The sequence below is a fragment of the Uloborus diversus genome, chromosome 1 (assembly GCF_026930045.1).
Source record: "Uloborus diversus isolate 005 chromosome 1, Udiv.v.3.1, whole genome shotgun sequence".
Lineage (NCBI taxonomy): Eukaryota > Metazoa > Arthropoda > Arachnida > Araneae > Uloboridae > Uloborus > Uloborus diversus.
This window is the reverse complement of record NC_072731.1, coordinates 183,406,348-183,431,056: the sequence shown is the minus strand read 5'-3', so window position 1 is coordinate 183,431,056 and position 24,709 is coordinate 183,406,348. Positions and strand designations below refer to the sequence as shown.

Sequence of the window (24,709 nt, the reverse complement as noted above, 5' to 3'; positions counted from 1 at the left end):
GCTTTATCTTCTTCTGATGGAAGAAAGCGGCGAGCGGCGTCCATGCAAATGTTTTTTTTTTCTGAGAACAGGTAACAGTCACACGGAGCTAAGTCCGACGAAACGTTATGTTATTTGTTTGTTATATCAGAGTATTGACCAATCGAACCGTGCATCCTCAACATGAAAGTTGCCTTCTTCCCCACGATGAAGTTAAAGCAGCAGCGCAAGAGGCCTTACAGGAGGTTGCGAAAAAGTCTTCCAAGAGTGCTTCTTAAAGCTATACGAACGTTGGCAAAAGTGCATAGTCGTTCAAGGTGACTATTTTGTAGATAGATGTGCTTCGGTAATGTGAACTATTCAGGGTAAGGTTTTATACAACCTGTCCTCGAAGTTTTAGATCATACTACGTACGTATGAGTTTTGAACTTACTCTTTCATAAAGTTTTTGAGTGACGCAAGTTTACACGCATGAAGACATCATAAGAGAATTTGCGGTAATTAACTGAGGAGGCGTTCAAAATGGATATTTTGGTCATCTATATGTTCTTAGGTGCATATGCATGTACAGATGTGCCGAAGAAACGTGTGAAGTTTAAATTGGGTGATCATAAAATAGTAATTTAGGTCAAAATCTGATTTTTTTTTTGTCATTACAATTCCTTATTTGTAGAAAGGAAGTAAAGTGAAATGAATCAATGATCCTTTAAATCCCTGACAATTTTATCAATTTATTCCTGTTTGTTTGTTTTTTTTTTTTTTTTTTTTTGCCATCGGCTAACGGCATCGGCCATTTGGAGGAAAATAATCGGCCATCTTTGAACAATCGGCCAACAATCGGCATCGACCCATCGGCCAAAAATTGCCATCAGTCGAGCCCTAGTAAACAATATGGACGGGCCCGTAAACGTCATTTTGATGGGCTCCAAAATTTCTGAGCACTCCCCTGGTGGTTAGGGCTGTTTTATCCCTTATCATGGTGCATAGTATGCACACAATGATACATACACATTTGTCTACTTATCTGATGTGTCAAAACAAATGATCTTTTACATTACATTTTTTTTTTTCTAAAAATTGTATTTTGGAAAATATCTTAGGTGTGGAGTTTAAATGAACTTTGACAAAGAATGACCTTGCACCTATTGATATCTTAACTTTCAAAAATGTCGTCAATAATCTGGTTTATGTATTGTTTGAAAGTGGTGATGTAATGTAAAGCTTTTTTTTTAAGTGCTAATCGAACTTTTCTCTCTTTGACAGAAGGCAGTAACCCAAAAGCAGCTATGTATGGACAGCTGGTGACCCAGGACCAGCTTGTCGGCATGGGCGCTGGGACCCAAGACCCAGATGCCGACCTAGTCGCTCTGGAATCTCGCATTCCAGGGAAGATTCGGGAGCCCAGTCATGCCCCTCTCCGGCGACTCAGCGTGGATCTCATAAAGACCTACAAGCATATAAATGAAGTAAGCTGACTTGCTAATTCTATTCCCTTTGATATGGGGCCATTTATTAATCATGTAAAGGTCCCGAGCGAGGGGGAGGGGGCAAACCCATTCCTGTGTAGTATTTTTCGGAGTGGATATTTTATATCAGAAATCGCGTTGTCAAGTGTTTTGTCAGGGATCATATTTTATTTGCGTCTGGAAGGTAAAAAACCTATTATTATAACCTGTTTTTATTATTTTATTTTATTTTATTATTTTTTTTGAAGCTGAAATTGACTTTGAAAGTTTCCCTACTACTTATCATCCTGTTAGAATGCGAAAAAACATCGTATATATTTATATAAAGGAGACTAACGTCAGTCTGCCCTCTGCCATCTGTGTACGATACTCAGGAGACCCCATACCACCTACAGTCAGGAAATTTGTTGCAAAACCCAACCGTACTCGGGAGGGGGGGGGTGCACATCGAAGTGTTTTTTTAATTTTCATTACTTTTTAAAGCTGAAGCCTCACATATTTCACCTAATAGGGGACGAAAATGTTCCCGCTCCTTAACAGTTTATGACATTTGGAAGAGCTTTTCTTTCTGCACAAGATGAAGTTTGTTCAATATTCTCAATTAGTTGGAATGGTATACATGAGCTTTTCTAATTTTGCGAAAATTCCCTGCTCAACTCGATTTAAGCACAACTTTTTAAACTTTCTTAAGACGAAATTTCAAATCTTTTCCGTTTTGCAGTGACGACACTTAACTTTTTCTGGGCACGCACGGACTCCTGGGATCCAGGAAAACTACTTGGAGGGGGGGGATCCGTTTCCAAGGTATTTGGGAACTTTTCTAAGTAGTCCTTGGAATTATTCGTGAATCTGAAGTAACTAATGCAACTGCGATCAGGTTTGCCTTTTCAGATAAAGAAATCATTACATTTTGCTTCACTCATCTTATCTATACTAAATCCTATATCTAAATTCCTTGGATTTTCTAAATAGTCCTTGGAATTACTTGTGAATCTAAGTAACTAACGCAACTGCGATCATGTTTGCAGTTTTCAGATAAAGAAATCATTACATTTTGCTTCCAAAATATAAGAACAACTGTTTGGAGAACCATATAGTCACATGGAAAAAATCAAGAACTTTTTCGAAAAATGTTGAATTTTGTCTTAGTTTATTTATTTACTTTTTTTTTAATCGCTCTAGGCATAAGTATGGCGATATCAGCCAGCACTGAAGGGTAGGGTGTCCCAAAAAATGAAAATCGGTGTTTCAAGTCGCGCACCCCTTTTATATTTTTAATTTTATGTCAAAACAATTGTAAAAAAAAAAAAAAATCACATAATTTGAACAATGGCAGCCCGTGCAGACTTGCATCTGAAAAAATTGCGCATAAATTTAAATAAAATATCATTTTCTAAAATTATTAGCAAACACACTTTCAAATCAACATATGCAAATGAATAATACAAAAATAATGTAGTATTTAAAATGAGAAACTTATCAACATTTTTGAGCACTATGTGGGAGTCTTAAATGTTCCAGAAGAGCAAAAATTTCTATTTAACTCTTATTACCTACTTTACTGTCCGTATTTTTCAGCTTGATAGTTTCTTAAAATTTACCTTACATTTTTAAAAAAATATATAGAAAAACAATTTTTTGAAGATAATTATAAATATTAGGCCTCCTGCTAGACACCTTAGTATTTTTTAATTTGGATAAATATTTTTGTGGTACATGTGGAGGGGCTTTAGGGGTAACGTTTTATCATAATAAAATTTCGAACTTCCAAATAAAGTTGTTTTTCGATTCGGCCTAGTACACAGTGCTTGTTCATACTTTCAGACCCAAGGCGGCACGGGTTGCTGTTGTTCAAATTATATGAAACTTTTCTTACAATTGTTTTGACATAAAAGCAAAAATATAAGAATGTATGCGACTTGAACCGTCAACTTTTATTTTTTTCGGACCCCTTACTGAGTCGTTTTATTTGTTTTGAAAGGATTCTTTTTCAGATGAAGTCAAGGTAAGGGAAGCGGCAACAGATTGATCCCCCCCCCCCCCCAAACTTCCTTTCGTTAGTGCGATATAGATAAACGATTTTGCTCTGAATAAGATTGATTTCTGATGAACAACATGCAGAGCTAACATCTAAATATGTCATTTACGCATGTTTACAATCAAATGTGTGGTTTTTCTGTTTGAAAAACTCTTGTTTGTTTTTGTGATCTCCTAAAGGGGTTCATTTCATGATTACGATTTTTGCTGATTGTTGCTTTTATTCAGAATTAATATGAATAAAGTTTGGCAATCGAATTTCCTGTGGCATCATTAATTCGTTATTTAATAGGAAGTTCCTGCAGAACTAAACAAGCTTAGTTTCCTCTCTATGTCAACATACATTTTCTGGCAGTAGCTGTATCTTTCTGTCAGTTGTCTTAAGCTTCAAATAAGTTCAAATATAGCTTGTGAAGAGCTAAGAACAATTTAAAATATATTACATGACTTAACTGATAATAATCTTGTTTCAGTAAATTTAGCTAAGTTGCCAGTTGTCACCGCTCCTGTGTTGGCAGCAGACTCCCACTTTTTGGCTGAATCACCGGATCTCCCGCTTCAGTTTATTTCTCTAATTTTCCTTATTATTCTCAATGATTACTCGATTTTCTACACAATTGCTATCAAAATTTATTACTTTTATTTATTTATTTATTTATTTTAGCTTAAGGTTGATATTTGAGTAAACTTTTCGCCAACGTAACAGAATATTTTGCAATTGTTCATTGCGTTGTTGAGATTAATGCAGTGAGAGTCACCGATCCCTGCAAATCAAATTCAATATTTTCCTCTTAATTTATCTTTTCTCATGAGTAAGTTTTCAGATATTTTTTTTCACTCCTCCCCCCCCCCCCCCCCTTTTTTCCAACGGTATCTTTTTGCAAAATTTATTTTCCTTTTTGCATTCAGGGATCATTGTCCTTATTGTTATGGCATTTTATTTTACTTCATTTTTTCTTTTTTCCAAAGGTTTTTAGGAGCATTTTGCTTTTTTTAGATTCAATTACCTGACTTTTTATTTTTATTATTTTATTTTTTTTTAACTTCTAGGGAGTGTTGTTTTTATTGTTATAGTGTTTTACTTTACTTTAGTTCTTTCTTTTCTCAAATGTTTTGATTGATTTGTTTTAGGTTAAATTAATTTTACAGCTAGCACATTTTAATTAAATAAAAGCAATGTTTTTCGACAATGCTTTTTTTTCTCTCTCTCAATATGCAATGCATTTTTAAATCTTTTTTCCCTTCAAGAGGGTGCAGAGTATTCATTTTATTGTAATGCGTATCTTAATTATAAACTTTTTTTCCCTCATTGGAGAGTGGATTTTTATTTTGCTTGAGTTTTAATAGGAGGAGGGTTTCATCTTGTTCTAATTGTGATGTGTATTTTAATCGATTTTTGTTTTTTTTTAAGAGGTGAAAGGAGCAGGATTTTGATTATTTTGCCGATGAAATGCGTTTATAAACTGAATCCTTAAACTATATGCATTTATTCCCACTATTTAAAACTGTATAACAAATGATTTTTGCCTTTATGTGATTGCCCTTGATTTCTTTCTTTTTTTTTTTTTTCCGACTTTAACTATGAAATACATGTTATGCGTGTAGGTTTGAATTCCTTTAATAAAAGATTATTCCCTTTTTGTTGTTATTTACAAAACAAAATTTTATAATCAGGGTATTAAAATTTAAAAACTTAGACGCAAACTCCTAAAAAGAAGAAAAATGACATGCTTTTTGCAGCATAATTTTCTTGAGTTGTGAATGGGTTTACCTGGCACTTATTAGTTCATATTTAAATATGGACCAAAATGGTTAAAAATACATCTGGGCTGGGTACTATATGCAGCAAAAATATTTCTTTAACATCAGTGAATGACTTTCCAATTGTATTTTCTTTTTTTTTTAATTATTTTTTTTCCTTCTCAGGTTTACTATGCAAAAAAGAAACGGCGTGCTCAACAGTCTCAAAATGAAGATTCCACAAATAAAAAAGAGAAGAAAGTATATAATGATGGTTATGATGATGAAAACCATGATTACATCGTTCGGAATGGGGAATTTATAGAACGTTATGAAATTGATTGTCTCATTGGCAAAGGTTCATTTGGTCAGGTAAAAAATAAGTTTTGAAGCTTTTAATGTTATCAATGAAATAAAAATCTGCTTCTTTACAAATAGGACTCCACAAAATATAGATTGCCAAATTATTTGTTTGATTAACAAAGTTATGCAAAAACAAAACAATTGTGTCCTATCGACTGCACCATTTTGTACCATATTTTCCACTTTTGTCATGTTAGACCAGAAGCATTAAGGCATTTTAGTGCCAAAAGGGAATATTAACTGTTTTATTAACTGTGAACTCTCGATTCTGAACACCCTTGGACTTTTGGGACTGAACATAAGTGTTCAGGTTATCAGAGGCAGATCAAGTGAAGTAGAGGCCCTAAGCGGTAAAAATTTTGGGGGGCCTCAAACTTAAGAAAAAATAGAAGTTCCAATAAAATAAAGTATAACCAAAAATTAAAGCAATATTGTCATACAATAGTTTTTTTTTTTTTTTTTTTTAAGTACCTCACATGAATTTTCGTCACGTTTTATTGGTAGCGAAATCATTATTTGTTTCAGTTTATTTTTTTATTTTTTAAATTTCCTGCTCTATGTGTAAATAGCTAAGTTATTCAGTCTTTTTTCTCTTGTTTTATTTTGCAAATAATTTTTTACTCTTTTCAAAACTGAAAAGGATCACTGGCCAGATGTATTCGTGAATGGAATTGTTTTAAACAAATTTCAAAAATGTTTCCATGTTCGGAAATGTATAAAACATTCCTTTAGCTGTTTGATAAATGTGATAACAAGAGAGAACCTCTAGTGTGTCTAGATTTTCTGGTGTTGTTTTAAAGGTATCCTCATTTTTTTTTTTTTTAGAGCAACATAATAAAATTATCAAATTCCTCTTCCAAATTGCAAATAACGTCATTTCCGTACATATCCTCCAAACATTTTGAGTGATGATTTTCTTTATTCTGATGTCATGTTTTTATCAAAGAAGTTTCGAAGTGGCTCAAGTGCAACTTCGTAAGGCAACTTCAACATATTTTTGAGCTCTTAGAGATAATTGTGCCTTTGTGATATCACATATCACTAGAAAAGAATTCACTTTGAAATAGTTTGTTTGAAAACTTGTGTCCTGCTTTTTTGTTTTCTTCAAAACAAAAAAAAGTTTCTCTTTTGATGCCAGCAAATTGCACACCTTCCTCACTAAATGATAACCCTGAAATAGCAGTTGCTTCTTTTTCGTGCTCTTTTCGAAAATTAATAATGAAATTTTCTAACGATTTCATTAAGTTGGACCCTATTCTACAGTTCGTCCTCTATCCATTGCAGTGATTTGCTAACATCATTTATTCTTTGCAAAATCGTATTCCAAATCAGTCTTAAAAGCGGTTTCATATTTTTCCATCTTCTTCAAAAGTGCTGCGGCTGATAGCATTGTCTTTTTTTTTTTTGCTTCTTTTGTGTTATGAATTTCTTGCAGAGCCTCTTTTATTTATGAGAATCCAAGTTTAATGGCCAAAACCGCATCTGCTCTTGCTGACCACCACGTATCAGATTCTTTTTACAGAAAACTGATTGTTGTTCCTTACAAATTTTTAATTTGGATAATGTTCCTTCGATGAGTTGAGACAGAAAAATGTAAATAGCTTCTGCATAAACATAAAGTATTGAATTGCAGAGCTACAACTTTCTGCAGCAGAATTTCCCATTAAATTTAGAGAATGGTTCGAACATGGAATAAAAACCGCACTTGGGCTGTGTTCCGTAATGCATGCTTGTAATTCGGAATATTCTCCTGACATATTTGAGGCACGCCCTAGAAAGTCATAGAACAATTGTAAGGAGGCACACGACTGTTGTCAACATAAATTTGCATAGAAAATAAAATCCGTGTCAGAAAATAAAAATCAGAAAAATGATATCACATTCGCTTAGAGCACCCAATTTAAACATCGATATCTTTTTGATAATACCGAGGTTTGAGGAAGTTACGCTCGAAAGCAAGTTCACCCATTCATTAATATTTCATTAATGTCATATTATACTGACGTGGGGAAGGTAAAGGACTGTATTTGCAGATATGAGATTTTGCGATATTTAAGGAGGGGTTTTGGATTTCATACTAATAATAGTGAAATGTTGGAATTTGACTTTTTTTTCGCGCTTTTTCAGAGGAAACCAAATAAGCAAGCTCGTACAATAAACCAGACCTCATGTAAAAAAAATTTGTAGTTTAGTTATAGTTGGTAATATCCAAGACCAACGTAATAAACTGAAATGTCCGAGTAATGTGTTCTAAATTCAGTTTTTCACCTGCATTGTAAGATTATAGTTTTTAAAAAAAGTCTATAACTTTTTTAGATTTTTGATACAATGCAACACTGCATGTCAATTTCTGAATTTGCTATTTTATTATGTAAGTTATTTGTACTATTTTGCATTCAGTTTATTTCAAATTTATTGTTTTAGGTTGTGAAAGCATTTGATCATGAAGAACAATGTCATGTAGCCATCAAAATCATAAAAAATAAGAAACCTTTTCTAAATCAAGCTCAAATAGAAGTAAAATTATTAGAACTTATGAATCATGAAGAAGTTAATGATAGTTTTTATCAACTTGGCAAAGAAAAAATTGGTAATTATTCTTTTTGATTAATTGTTTTAAACTTTATTTCAATGTTCAAAGAAAATTTGGTCTGTTTGCAAATTGTATTCATATGACTTGGAAGTTGTAATGTATTAAAAGCATAGATGGCAATAACGCTGACCTATTAATGCCATGTAATGAAATATTTGTTAAATAGTAAGTTTTTTATATTTATGTTGAATGCCTAAAAATACTTCTGTGCTTCCTGTTTTGTACACTTACTGTTGAAGGTTTACAAGCTGAGAGATATTTTTTTTTAACGTTAGCACTTTTTTTGGAATCAAACAAAATAAATGATACCATTGATCAAATTTTTGTGTAGAAATAAATGTTTGTTTTAAAAAAAGCACAATATCAATTTAATATATTTTGTAATAACTTTAGAATACTTTCTGGTGCTGGCCAGAATAAAATTATCAGTACTTTTTAAACTCAATCAAAACTTTCAAAAGTAGAATTCAAAAGTATTACTTTTTTTTATTCCCAGAGCAAAAGCTCATTTTCTAAAAATATTTCTAAGTGTGAAACTTCCATTTAATATCCTAGATATAGGAATGTTTTTATAAATGAGAAAAAGATTTTTTATGTCATGCATTTATATTTTTTAGACCATCCTTTTTGGGGCATTAGATTAACTATTTTTTATTACTTAAAATTTAGGTTCATATAAACTAAGGCAAAAAAAAACTTATTTTGTTATATATGTCAAAATATCTCTTCTTTTTGATTTAGTATTCTTACTTTTAATGTATTTTTATTGGTTTCAATCATGATAGGAATCTCAGAATTAATTTGCAAATACCAAAGAAACCAGATATTTTTTAACTTATATTTACTCAGTCAGGGGTCTGTCCAAGATTTTTCACATGGTCCGTTTTTTGTGAAAAATCAAATAATTTTGTGAAAAATGAAATAATTTTGTGAAAGGGCAAATAATATTAAAAAAAATTTATTAATTTTTTTTTCTTTTTGTTAAAACAAAATTTTAGAATTAAGAAATGGCACAAACTGTATCATTTAAACTTAAAGTTGAGTATTTTCCTCTTCTATGTTGAGAATATCATTCTGGGGTGTTTTTCTAGTATTTGGTGGAGGGGGGGGGGCGGCATCGCTCTCTCAAGTATCAATATTTATCTACCATTGTACATTATGTTAAATTATACTAGAAATATTTCTGTACAGTATCTAAAATAATTTAACAAAAAAAATCTGACAACGGTCCAGCATTTAACTTTTTGACCCAAGACACTCTTAAAAAGCACAGAATTTCTTTTAAAACTTAATAAATTCCGTGATTTTATCAAAAATAAAAAGAGATTTTGTTTACCTCTTAACAAAGCGTACTAAACATTGAAAATTCGAAAAATCGGATTTCCATAGTGGATGCAAAGAGATCACAATTCTTAAAGTGAAGGCATCAAAAGTATAAAAACGGCTTGTAAAAGAAATATTTTTGATAAGATTATTTTAAAATTGCATTTTAGAATCCTATGATAAACATATTATTAATATCTGTCAGGGTTGCTATTTTGTCCACTTTTTTATAAAAAGTCCGGGACGCCGGAAGAAACTGGACGAAATGAAAAATTATTCTGAAACATTTTCTGTTATGAATTCATCATTTAATTAAACTAGAATCATTAGCTTAAGAATTTCAGAAATCTAAAAAAAAAATTAATTACACATTGGTGCAGCTAATTTTAGATCATAATTTATTTAAAAGTTGTAAAATTTAACATTGTGAATAAGCTATTGGGCATGATTAGATTATTTTATACAGTAGTAGAAAATACTCAATGGGAAAGCCAAATGAAATGCTTGGAGACATACATACAAAGCAAAGATTTATAGATTAAAAATATTTTATAACAGTTATCAGGGGTCTGGCCAGAGGATATTTGGGTCCGTTAACGGACCCTTCACAAAAATCCGATCAACCAAAACGGACCTTTCACAAAATCCCGATCAAACAAAACGGACCTTTCACAAAATCCCGATCAAACAAAACGGACCCTTCACAAAATTCTGATAAACAAGATCCGATCTGTCAAATTGTTTATTGTAAGAGCAAATCTGAAAGCAAAATAATGCATATTTCTGTGTATAAACGGATAATTTTTGGAACCTTTTTTTAAGTCAAATTAGAGGGATCAGCTTATACAAAATCAGCTAATTTTGAAAAAAAAAAAATCGGCACTCTTGGGATGCTCCTGCAAGCGATAAATAATTGCTACTGCCAAATAAATATAATGGTTGTTTGTTTTATCACAGCTAATTAGTAGCGGTGTTTTTGTAAACTTTTCTGAAAAGGCATTGGTAAGCACTTTTCTCCGCTCATGATTTAATAAACAATAATGATTTAATAAACAATAATATATATCTGCGAAATGAGCTTAGAACTGCAAAGGGATAGTAAGGGTGAAGAAAAAATATAATCGCTTCAGATAGTGTCACTAACTTCAAAATTATCACCACTTAGTGTCTGGCGTTGAACCTTTATAATGACTTGATTAGAAAATATTCTCATCATTTTGCCAGCTTGTCAATATTTGCGTTTTTACGGTGCAGTGCGATGTTTAATTGTTATTTTGGGAGAAATTATATGGGTTTTGATTTTTCGATGCTAACACAAGGCAAATTCCATTTTCTGTTATGAGTCAAAAATTAAAATGCTAAATAGACGGTTTATTTTATTTTTTGGGTCAACTGTGTCCACAGATATTAATGATATGTTTATCATAGGACTCTAAAATGCAATTTTAAAATAATTTTATCGAAAATATTTCTTTTACAAGCCGTTTTTATACTTTTGATGCCTTCACTTTGATAATTGCGATCTCTTTGCATCCGCTATGGGAATCCGATTTTTCGAATTTTTAATGATTATTACGCTTTGTTAAGAGGTAAACAATTGAAATATCTTTTTATTTTTGTTAAAATCATGGAATTTATAAGTTTTAAACGAAATTCTGTGCTTTTTAAGAGTGTCTTGGGTCAAAAAGTTGAATGCTGAACCCTATTCTGAATTTTATTTTATTTATTTATATTTTTGTTACAATAATTTTAAGTACTGTACAGAAATATATCTAGTATAATTTAACATAATGTAGAATGGTAGATAAATATTGATACTTGAAAGAGCGATCCCCCCCCCCCCACCAAATATCAGAAAAAAAAATCCAGAATGATTTTCTCGACGTAGAAGAGGAAAACACTCAACTTTAAGTTTATTTGATGCAGTTTGTGCCGTCTATAAATTCTAAAATTTCGTTTTAACAAAAAAAAAAATTTTTTTTGATTTTTCACAAAATTAATTCATTTTTCACAAAATTATTTGATTTTTCGCAAAAAACGGACCCTGTGAAAAATCCTGGACAGACCCCTGGTTATATTTTTCAAGTTTTTATTGATGTCACCCTATAGTAAAATATTTATGTACTGAGCATATTTTATGGATATGTTAATGTCATACAAATTAAGAAAAATTACTACTTTAGTCGGGTTGTGAGTACTCAGAACAGTGTACCGGAAGCTTTAAAAGGGACATTAATCTTCATTGGGGACTAATAAATTGACTAGGGGAACAGCCTAATCAGAGCCTGTTATGATCGTTACATTTGTATTGCACAGATTTCACTTCATGCCAACATTTCTTTTATTAATATCAAGTAGTTTTTCTTTCTTTTTTTTAAATATGATTTTTAATGTTTTGAAACTCCAATTTTTAAAAACTGTTTATTTATACTTTTTAATTTTATGAATGCACCTCTTATGGGCAATAAACCTTCATATCACAGATAAACATCTTAAAATTTACAGCTGATGTGCTTGTTTTATAAATGCTATTACATGCATTATAATTTATTTTAACACTCATTTGATTTATTAACACTCTTACATAAACTTCAATTGATTTTATTTTTTATTTTCACTTTAAAATACTTTACAATCCAGTGTTTATATAGGGTCTGGTGGGGTAAAGTGGTCATAAAATCAAGGTATTTTAACTTAAGTGGATAACAAATAGTGGATAAAAGAAATTCCTTAAACATTTCAATTTTTTTTGTTGGTATTTTACATTACGTTAAGGAAGAACACAATACATTGAATTTTAGAAAGAAAAATATTTATTTAAGTACTTTTGTACCACTTTCTTTTCCCTATGTATTTATGACCACTTTGCCCCATGGTGTGGGGGAAAGTGGTCATACTTAAAAAAAGATGCAAAACCAGTATGAATAACCATATTATTTATATATTTTGGTTATTTATAATGATTACACTTATAAACACGAGTATATGCATGTATACACGAGTACATACGTGCATACATGAGTATACAAGTATATACATGAGTATATGCATCTATGCATTAGATGCGAGTTATGTACATGTCTAGTCGAGTATATACGTGTATACCCGAGCATATACGTGCGTACACGAGTCTTCACGAGTATATTTGTGTCATGTGGAAATGTGTTTGGTAGAGTATAAACGAGTATTTACGCGTATAGACGTAGATATACCTGTATAGACGAACATCATGTGCATGAATGTATATCTCTCGAGAATATACGTATGTACATGAATATATACGAGTATACACGTACATATACGAATATACACGTACATATAAGTGTGCATACGTACATATACGGGCATACACGAGTATGCATGAATATACGTTTATATGTCTAATGCGTATATGTACTTGTATACACCAGTATGGACGTATATAAGTACATATAGTTGTATATACGTAAATTAGGTGTATCACTAGTATATGCGCGTCATCAAATGCTTGTATGTAGGTGTCAACTAGTGTATGTATTCACGATTATATATTCATGGATATATCAGGTGCCAAGGACGTAGCCAAGGGGTGGGTCCATGGGGTCCGGACCCCCCCCTTCCCGAAAGACCCCTCTCCTTTTTTCTCAGTTGTTGCATCTCGCATCAACAAAATTTTTCTGAAAGATAATGATTTTATAAAACGCAGCATTCTCTCCCCTTAAATTTTCCCAGTAATCGGCAATTTTCTCAGCTTTTGAGTCAATTCAGAACACGAGAACCTCGTGCAACAACTGCAGGTTCCCAATTTTCGTCTGCTTTTTCCTGTGTCACCTACTCCGTCCGAAACGGGGAAATGTCCCTTTCGACTTTCAAACCAGCTGGGTCCTGTGACCTTGAAATTCAGCCCCTCTCCTTGGTCCATCAAATTGCCATTGGCAAAGTAAAAACAAGCATTTATTGCCACTTCCGCCGTATCCCACAGTCTTATTAGCGTGGTTTTCTTTATTTCTTGCTCTTTTCTTTTTGGATTTTCGTAGATTTCGTAGACGCATGTTGTACGAAAGACAGCCAGAGTGAGGTGCGTTCCTGGTGAATCAGTAATTGAATTCCGATTCTTTTCTGTTTTAACACGCAGTTTTTATCTACGTCATACTTATAGGAAACATATCTTGAACAAAATTGTATGCAAAAGAAAATTAAGTTTACCCAAACTAGGTAAGTCGTAGTGCTCCCTTTTAAAGTTTTCTTGATAATACGAGCAATTTTACGTGTTAATGTGTTTTTCCATTCAAAAACTAATTTTAGATTCTAAGCCAGCAGCGAAAAAAGAAATTCTACACATTTCGTGTTTTTGAGGATGAGAAAAATAATTATTGATTTTTTTTTTTTCATTTTAACTCTATATTTTTGGCATGGTACATTTCAGATTCATTTTATATTTTGATAAAAATTTTATTTGAACTTTTAGATTACTTTTAACATCTCTCTCTTTTCTGAGTAACAAATTTCGTAGATTTTTTACTGATGTCCCCCTTCCCCCCCCAATATTTAAGCATGATCATGGAACATATTAAATGCCAAAAAAAAAAAAAAAAAATTCGTGTTTGATGGTAAAATAAATAAAATAAATGAATAAATAAAACTTGATGTAACAAACTTTTTACGGTATAAAAATTTTATAGAAAAATTAAATTGAAAATTACTTGAATATTTTACTGTGATCAGTTTATGAAATTACAAGTTCGGCCATATTAACGCATGTGATAAGTAATTTATTAGAAATTATTACTTTTAAATCTTACTGAATTGTGATTCTATGATCCAAAAAGAAAAACAGTTTTTAATTGGCGAAAAAAAAATCTTATTCGATGTTGTTCCATAAAACATATTTGTATTTGCATCATTGGAACACATTTTCTGATTGTTATTCACTGGCTTTGTACTAAGGAGTTATTTAATTAGCATCTATGCATCCATCTTTAGTAAATTGTGAAGGTAGCATCAGGGCCGATCCTAGCAGGTGTGCAGAGTGTGCACCGCACAAGGGCGGCCAATGCAAGGGGCGGCCGTAGGCCGCATCTTTATAGTTCTTTTAATCAAGCAAAATTCCTCAAGAATTTCTCACAAGATAACATAATAAGTCGAATAAATATGCTGAATTTCAAATGTTCAATTATCAAAGTAAGTGCTAATTTTCCAACAGCATAGCGTATTAAGAAAAATGGAATGTTAGAGCACATTGTGTTGCTCCATTATCCATTAATATCAACTATTTACACACATGCTTCATTTGGTTGCAAAATTTGTGACAGAACTGGCAATCAGGCATGGATACAGGGGAGGGGCAATGACGAAAATCCCCCCCCCCCCCCCCCCCCCCGAAGCATGAAATGGTGCCTTCTAAAGGCTGGTAATGCTTCACCCACCCTCCCAAGTTTTTATTGACCCTAAACAATGAAGACATATTTTGTGTAAATAAAAAACTATGCTGATAGGGTACTCTCGCAAGTATTTCAAACAACAAATTCTGTGTTCAGCAGTCATGGATGCGTGGAGACTGTAGAGACAATGGAAAATTGCAACTCCCCTGAGAATCAAACATATATAATCAACGAACTAAAATTTTTGATTTTCCCCCTTTACAGCAATTTTTTTCTAATTAAAATCACGAATGAACTGCCCGGTTTCAGATCAGGTAGGTTGCCAGGGCCTTTGCCCCGGGTTACAAATTTTAAGTGTGGCTCCAAAACGAAGATCAAAAGGATGCCTTGATGAGACTAAAGAAGGCTTCAAACTGTGTTTTTAGGACTTCAGCCACCTATTTTAAGGATACAATTTAGTCTCTCATTCACCCTTTCTTCCTTAATGTAATCAAACATAGCCTAAAAATGATGGCTCCAAAATGTCTTTTCTGGAGGCAGACTTCTCTAACGTCATCAAAAATTGCTCAATAGCATTTTTCGAATTTCTTTTTTAAAATTTTTGCTGTAGAGGGTCCTGAAATCCATTCCCTACCTAACATTACTACCAAAGACAGTCTGAATTAGCGTCTCTAGAGAGGCCCCCAATCCCACCCACTCTCACTTAACGTATTCAAAAACAAACTAAAATTGCGTTTATCAAACATCAGTTTCGAAGAACTTGAGCGAAATACCCCGGATCCCCCTTTTTTTCCAACGTAATCACTATAGCTCAAAATTTCGTTTTTAGACGGTTCCGTTTAACCACCAAACCCTTCCTGCCTACACTAGCCTGAAATTGACTTCAGTTTCAAAAAACAATTCTTCAGGGCACACTGAACCCTCGCCCGCTCTTTGTCCCATCGTTATCAAACAATGCCTAAAATATGATTTTGGGACTTCCATTTCTAAAAAATTCCGGATGACTTATGTAAATTTTCACGGCCCTAGGGCATCCGGCATCCCTCATCAATCGCCGAGGTGAGGTAGAGAAAAGTCTTTAGTTGTATTTTTCAGATATTAATATCGAAAAATATTCAGAAAGATCCGCTGAAGCTTCCCGTTTTCCTAAACGTCACTAAAGATAGCACAAAATTGCGCTTTTTAGAGCTCCAAATCCTTCCTTCACAAAAATAGCCAAAAATTGATTTTAATTCCGACAAATATTTCACTTCGAAATATTTTCCCGTTTCCCCTATCGTGCACAGATATAGCCAAAAATGTGTTTTTGAAACAGTAGTGCCGATAAATTACCGGAGGAAAGATGCCAGACACCCTAACGTCACCAAAGACAGCCTAAATTCGAGTTTTAAACTTCAGTTTCGAAAACTTTCGATAGGAGACGACCGAATCTTCCTCCCTCCAGCAATTTCAACAAAGATAGCCCGAAATTGCGTGTTTAAAACTTCTGTTTCAGAAAATTTTCGGGAAGACCGCCAATCCTTCCTCAACTAAGATCACAAAAAATAGCTGCAATTTGACATCAATTTTGAAAGAATTTCAGGAAAGATCTCCATGCAGCATTACTTTCCCCTCAAATCTCGAAAAATGTCCTAAAATTGCAATTTTTGATGTCAATGTTGAAAATTTCACCATGGACCTTGAATGTTCCCGACTCTTTTGTCCTTGCAACCAAACACAACCAAAGATTAATAACAGCTATTTTTCATACACCAATTTCATCCCCCCCCCCTCCTCTGATGTCAACAAAGACAGACTATAAAATGCGTTTTTAAGACTAGTAAATTTCGGAACCTATTACTTTCTTCATAGATATAAATTGTACCTAAGGAGTTTCTAACTTTTTACATAAATTCATCCTTCTGTTTTTTTTTTTTTTTTTTTTTTTTTTTTTTTATAATAATTAGAACTTGATACAGAAATTTGAAGAAAGATTTATATGGGCGTTAAGTGTTAGTCAAAACATGCAAATTGTTCTTCAGGGGCGGCACATTAGGTCTTTGCACACTTGCGGCCGACACCCTAGGATCGGCCCTGGGTAGCATTAAACGTAACAAAAAACAGGCATGTGCATTTAACTATAAATTACTAGGTGAAAATTACCGCTATTTACTGCGTTACAAGCAAAGAAACAAAAAAGGTGAATACGAGGTAAATGTTTTTGAGCTTTTCTTTTATACATTGCCTTTTTTTTTAAACACTTATTTTCTTCAAGCTAAAGATAATTACTATTTCTTGTAATAGAGTGTTTTGCTAACATTGTATTGAAGAAAAAAAATCATTACCTATGTCGTAAAATATGATATGTATTGTTATTAAAATTAACAACATGTTGTTAAAATAAAATTACACAGATGCTTAATTTAATTCATTAGGTATACATTCCATTAATCGGCATGTAAAAGATCCCTTAGGTCGTTTTGACTGTGAATACTCTTGACAAAATTAAATTCCTTTTGCAGTTTTGCATCGAAGAGAGCTCAGGTGTCTCTACCTGGTGGAAACTGGGCATCAAATTTTCCTGTGACATTCACATCCGCGCCTTAATGGTGGCATATGAATGACTGGATGCCATATCGTTGGTTCGCACTTGTTCCGCAAAAGGCTAAAGCCTCTAACACAGCCCCGTTAGAAAGAAAAAAATAATGATAAAATACGCCTTTTCCGATATTTAAAATTTTTTCGAACAGCTTTCACCCTTTGAGGAATAGCGACTTCACTTGAGAACACCATTTATTTCTTGCTCCTCTTTTTTTTTCAGCTAACTGAAATCACTGTGTCAGTTGGTTGAAGAGAGAAAAAATATATATATAAAAAATGGTTGCAACAAAGGAAGCCTCCGTCCCTCAAAGTTAATAGTTTGTTCAAGCTTTTAATTGATAATTAGGAATGATAATTAGAAAACGGATAAGATTGGAAACATCATTCAACTTTGTGTTATCAAAAGAATATTATAAATGCAAATAAATAAAAACTAATTCAAGCTTTTTAAATGAAACCTTGTTAATATTTTCGTTGAGAGAGTTGTGGGATTTTGCCTGAAATGTTGTTCAAATCGGACAGAGTTACGTTATGTAACACTCGCATAGTTATACATTCGACTCTATAGATATAGATTTATTTATCCTCATATAAATAATGCCGATGATCTAGTAACCCGCTTGTTTCAACAATGAATTCGCACCACGGCATGATATGTAATTCGATAATATGTTTTGGTAATGCTTAACATGCAAGGAAAGGCTTTATTGTGACAAGGCTGAACTCGATCCGGTAACTTGAACAGTTTTACTGGTAAGACTGAGTCATATCAGAGGAATGAAGAAATGAAAACAATGAACGCTATCTACTGGAGTTTAGGGTTAATCCACTGGTGTTAGAGTTAAAATTTCAACTATCAAAATATCACCAAACAGGCAATTGCTTCGTTCAAATGAAGAAGAGTTGAAGCAATTTGACGGGTGACTTTCTAGTTTTCAAATAAAATGGCATAAGTACAAATGAAATATATTACAAAGCTTTAATATTTTATTAAATTATCGCATGCATTTTCCAAGTAATTTCTAGATCAGTTTTCGCTTTCCGTTTTTCTTTTATTGTGCCCTTTTTATTAATAGAAAATATATCACAGTTTTCAGGAGGATAGAGGTTTACCAATATTTGGAAACTTTGTATGTGATAACTTTCAGTTTAATGTTAATTTACAAACTGACAATAATTAATTTACCACTTAACATAAACTTTTTGTTAACTAATTTTAACTAATGACTCTATTAATTTGAATTATTTAATTAATTTTAGTTAATTATCATATTTTAATGATCAGTTTTAATTGGATTTATCTTAGTCTTGTGTAATTATCAACTACTAATTTTGCTGTAGTATACCTCCTCTTTTGAAGTTCGTGCAACCTTGGACCCCCCCCTTAACAAAGTTCTAGCTACGTGCCTGCAGGTGCTTTTATGCGCTTGTATACTCGAGTATATAGGTATGTGTCCAAGTATTTACGCGTTACACATTTCAGGAGGCTCCACCCCCTGCTCGCTCTGCTCGACAACCCCGTTCCCCACTAGCGGCGGGTGACAATTAATGCCTTTAATGTTTTTGATGATTTAATGACCGGCCCCTTATCTCCGGTTACTTAAGTATAAGAGGGGTGAGACAGGGCGAAATGGCTTCCCCTGAACCTCCTACATCCAACAGAACCAGCATTGACCTGGTAGACGTTGCCAGTCCGGAGGAGATTGGGTTACAGCCACAGACAGAAGCGCTCAGAAATTAATGCTATAGAGTAGGCAGCTCTGCCAACCCCGTTCGTCCCCTGCGGTGACTCGCAACCGACTGCGTTTGACAATTATTAATTTAAAGTTTCTTCACCCGGATATCCGTCCCCTTAAGGTTTAGAGGGGTGAAACAGAGCGGAATGGCTTAATCTGGACGTCCTGCATCCAATGGTACTAGCATTGACATGGAAGACATTGCCAGTGCGGAGAAAATAGGTTTAGAGACGCACAAACAGACAGACGCGCAAAGAAAATAATTGTAAATATAAGCGAGTATATACATGTATAGACGAATATATACCTATATAGAAATATTCTTGTAGACACCCATGTACGTATTTATTGGTACAATTATGTCAATGCATTTTTTTAGAATACTTGTAACTCTAAATACCGGTGTATAATCGTTTTATATACAGGTAAAAGCCCGTGTTTACACTCGTGTTTACAAGTTCATACTCGTGTACACACGCATATACGAGTATATACTCGGGCCGACATGTATACCCACATACATACTCATGTATGCATGTAGTTACATTTATGCTTCTCGATGCCCGAATATACTTTTGTATACAAATATATAGTATACAAGTATATACACATGTCGATGCGCTCATATAAGTATTTACGTAAAGCAAAGTATTTATTCGGCCATATGCATCTATATACTATTATACGTGTTTACGTACAGATATAGTAGCATCACACGCATATGTTCGTAAATTAAACGTTAATTTCATACCATTTACTGTAAAAACAATCCATGTTTAGTGAAATGAATATTTAATTAACATCTGCTTTGTACGTTAAGATTGAGTGACAGTAGAGCAACGATTTACGTAAAGCCTAATTATATGACCACTTTACCCCATCTTACTTGAATTGCTCTAAAATATTATGTAAAATAAATACAGATAGCTGCTAAAGAGTAAGCGTTCTTGAGACATGTAGGAAGCTTCCTGTGCCGTCAGTTTGTTCGAAATTCACTTAAACAAAATTTCCTTGAGAATTTAAAAGAACTGTTTAGATTTTTAAGTTTTTCATATGCACACAAAATATTTTTTTTTACTAAATAAAATATTGGCAGTTGTAAAATTTTGTATTCAAAATGTAGTTTCTAACTTCCCTTCTCTAAAATAAAAATTTTATACTTATTCGAGCATTTATTTCCAAGTTATACAGCCATTTTTTTGATGTATGACCACTTTACCCTATTAACCACTTTACCCCACCAGACCCTACATATTTATGTATGTTTTTTTTATATTAAAATATTAGTTGAATAGGTAAAAAAATCTATATAATTATTTGTTATTTTCAAACTTCAAATTCTCGACTCAAAACTTTTAGTTTACTGATGAAGTGGACAAAATGACATTTTGTCTGGGACGGTTTTTTTCAGGTTTTTCTCTAGTGGTTTTTTTCAGGGTGGACAATATAGGACAACCCTGAACAGTGTTTGTAAAATAGTGAAAGCTGTATTAATATTTTGTGAGATTTTGAAAAGAAATGTAATGTGTTAAACTGCTGATGGTTTACATTGAATTAAATTAATAGAAGAAGAAAATACGCTTTGATTCTGTTGCGGTACTTTTTTTTTTACATTTTGTGCAGTTTATTCATTACTAAGTTGAATGTACTACTTAAGTAACAAACTGTTTTTTCTTCTTACAGTTAAATTAAAAAGGCATTTCATGTGGAAAAACCATTTGTGTTTAGTTTTTGAACTCCTTTCATATAATTTATATGACCTGTTACGAAATACAAACTTTCGTGGTGTGTCTCTCAACCTGACTAGAAAATTTGCTCAGCAAATGTGCACAGCACTATTGTTCCTCTCTCATCCCAATCTCAAAATTATACATTGTGATTTAAAGCCAGAAAATATTCTCCTCTGCAACCCCAAAAGAAGTGCAATCAAAGTAGTTGACTTTGGAAGTTCTTGTCAACTTGGACAAAGAGTAAGTACCCTTTTTTCAGTAAACATATACAGTGAAATACATTTGACACAAAAACGTTTTAACTGAAAAATGGTTTTAATGAAATGATACAGTGGTCCGAGCAGTATACCGTGCAATTTAATACAAATCTTTTAACATGAGAAGATATTTTGGTCCTCTCTGTTTCGTGCCAAAAGTCCTTCACTGTATGAACCTCTTTTTCTTTGTGCCGAAAAAAAAGAAGAAAAAAACATATTTCAACCTTCATAAATAAACAGTTTAAAGGTATTATCAAGTTTAAAATATTTAAATAATACTGTTTAAAATGTTTAAATAATATTGTCAGAATAACATAGTTGTGGGGTTCTCAACCTGAGGTTCCGTGCACCTGTGAGGTATAGAAGAACTTCCAGGGAGGCTTTAAATGTGTCAAAAAAATTAAGTAAAAACACAAAACTAACTGAATTTGATTCAATACTGTTCTCACATGTCTTTATTTTCAATGTTGCTGGTTTTTTTTTTTTTTTTTTTTTTTTTTTTTTTTTTTTTTTTTTTTTTTTTTTCATCCACCTGCCTCTGAATCCAAATTTTTAGCATCAGCTTAGATAAAGTCAAAATATCCAGTATAGCTGGACGTGAAATTGATCTGAGGTGCATTTTGTCACAGTTAGCAACAAAAAACAAATACAACAAACTTTTCCTGTTATCTGATAAGGGAAATGGTTAAGTTTGTTATGCATGCCTTCTCTTTTAACAAACAGCATTTAAGTATATAAGAAATCTGTTTTTTATATGCTGATTTTTTCTCCTATTTAAAATCTATCATTTTTACATTTTGCATATAGCACAATGATTTTTTTTTTTTTTTTTTTTTTTTTTTTTTTAACCTTTAAAATATAAATCGTGTAGTCCTGGGGTTAAAAAGCAATTTTCCTTTTTTTTTCTTTGACTACTATTTATGCTATCAACTTCAATTTTTAAGGATTAGTTAGCACTCAACTCCAACTCTATAAACTATAAATATTAATTTATTTTGTGGATTTGCTTTTTAATATGATTTACTTGATAATCATTTTAATTTTCACCTTCTTTTCCAGATTTATCAATACATTCAAAGCAGGTTTTATAGGTCACCTGAAGTTCTATTAGGCATTCCTTATGATATGGCTATTGATATTTGGAGCTTGGGCTGTATTTTAGTTGAGATGCATACTGGTGAACCTCTTTTTAGTGGAGCTAATGAGGTATGGTTCATCTACTTGTATGATCATTGACAGTTTTAATGTACAGACTTATAAACTTGCATAAATGATTTTTGGTTTGGTTTTGTAAAATTACACATTGCCAAAAATGTTAATATGTTAAAAGGTACAGCTTGAAAACCATAGGATCTTAATTTTTTATTTGTTTATTTTTCAAGACTATATTTTGTCCTACTCTTCATACTTGCCAACATGAGGAAAACTCAATGTATAAAACTCTTTTAAATGTCCCCATAAATTGATTCATAAATATCTTCATTAGATTTATCCAATCCTAATTCAGATTTTTTTTTTTTTGAAATATATTTTAACTTTTTATTTATTAATTACTGAAATTATTTCTTTGCAATTACTAAACAAACTCCATTGCCAAAGGAATATGAAAAATTCCTTTATCAGCAGAAAGTAGCTGAATAAGTTGCTTGATTTGAAGTCAGTACCACTTGAAGCCAGGCCTAGATAAAATTTAAAACTGTCTAAAACTCAAATAATTTCTTCAAAAAAATTTTCAAAATATTGTTGTGCTCTTCCTAAGTTCTATATTGCTGCAAACTACGAAAATGAGAAGTTAAGAACAAGTTACAGTACTACTGAACTACCAGCAGGGTTTTTCAATTATATTTGCACTAGCTTTTCAGGATCATTAACTGGATGTGTCTAAAATTAACAACCAACATTTGTCTCTTGCCAAAATAATTTGATTAAAAACAACTTATTCGAAAATATCAAAAGTGTCTGCAAACTGTGAAAATTTTCTGGGAACAGTGTTACGCTGTTTGTCTATACTATCTAGATCTGCTTGAAACATGTGAGTACTGTAATAACATTTTGATGGGTAAGTCCACAAATTTAATCACAGCAGTTCTTCTTTATCTAGCAATTATTAATTTTTTTTTTTAATTTTTTACTACTTTCGTTTCTTACTAACTTTCGTTTACTCAAACTACTGTTTTATATTTTTCAACTTCAAAAAATGTCAGTAATTATTTGTGAAAGGTCAAATGTAGTGAAGGAAAAATAAGTATTGCATGGTACAAAACATGGGAGCCTATATGCAAAACTTTGCTCAGATATCTCCTCATGGTTTAGCAGAATATTTTCTCCATTGAAACCGATTTCAATTCCATTTAAAGTTATTAAAATTTCACATTTGTAATAACTAATTCATTAATCACTGCAGAAGAAATGTTTTTTACATTTTTGCAAAGAAAAAAGTACTAAAAGCAAAAAAAGTTCTAATTTCTATGGGGGGGTTGAGCCCCCAATTGCCCTCCCCCCTCTCCCCACAATATAGGCACCTATGGTACAAAAGTATTGTTTTAAGAGAAGAAAAGATAACAATTGCTGCTACAAAGTAATGCTCAAAAGAAAGAAGAAACTTGACATTGAATTGATAAAGAAGTAACCATGAGAAAACAAGATTCTTGCTACATAGACTTGACTTAACTAAATTTTCACTATTAATAGTTCGTTGAATAAAAATTTTATCTTTTGTAGCCTTGCCAACTTCATCAAAGTTGCATGCAGTGTTTAAGATCTCAATCTTTTTACATCTTGTTGAGTTTTTAATTATTTTAAAAGTTGAAAGCTATTTTTACCATATACCACCTTTTTTTAAACAATTTATTTATTTATTTTGTTAATTTGATTTAAATTATTAAATAATTGACCACAACACTCAGCACTGTTATTGCCAAATCTGCAGGTTCAAATGCTTGCACTCTTGAATCACATGTGACTAAAAATGATATATTATATGCAAACTTACAAGCACATCTGAAGTCTTGGTTTGTATAAAGCATACAGGCATTGTGAACCTATCTCATCATATGTTTCCTAATTTCAGTCACAGCAAAACTTTGAAATGAATTTTGAAATTGCTTCTGATTTTTTTTAAATTTCTTATTGTATAATAGTCTTTAATTTTAAAGTATTAGTTTTTTTAATTGTTGTTTTAGGTCAGTGGTAGTCAATCTGATCTTTACAGTCCACGCTATTAAAGATTGATTTTAGAGCTTTTGTAGGTTTTGTACAGTTTTGTCAAAGCTGAAACTGGGACCAAATCAACATTTTGTGTTTTATTATTGTTGAAAAGTTTATGCTTTCCAAAAGTCCTAACTAGCTCTTGAAAAAATTCATTTTATCCTTGAAATGTCCTTGAATACTGCTTGAAAAATATTTTTATTTTTTTGCACAAACCTAGCTTTATGAAGAACTTTTTATTTTTTTGTAATCTTTCTTTTGTGAAACAAAAAAAACACTCTGAAAAACAGAGTAATGTGCAGTTAATTTGAAAATTTGCTATTTTTATGCAGTTAAAT

At 32.2% G+C, this 24,709-nt stretch overlaps 1 protein-coding gene across 1 annotated transcript in view; it reads left to right on the top strand.

The window, feature by feature from the left end:
* Positions 1-1,262: 1,262 nt before the first annotated feature.
* LOC129217537 (dual specificity tyrosine-phosphorylation-regulated kinase 1B-like) overlaps positions 1,263-24,709 on the top strand; it is a 36,734-nt gene continuing 13,287 nt past the window's right edge. The window contains exons 1-5 of the mRNA XM_054851858.1: positions 1,263-1,445; positions 5,409-5,594; positions 8,010-8,175; positions 20,861-21,147; positions 22,224-22,370. Of these exons, the coding sequence (XP_054707833.1) occupies positions 1,266-1,445; positions 5,409-5,594; positions 8,010-8,175; positions 20,861-21,147; positions 22,224-22,370 (966 nt within the window). The 5' untranslated portion in view covers positions 1,263-1,265. The remainder of the gene's footprint in view (positions 1,446-5,408; positions 5,595-8,009; positions 8,176-20,860; positions 21,148-22,223; positions 22,371-24,709) is intronic.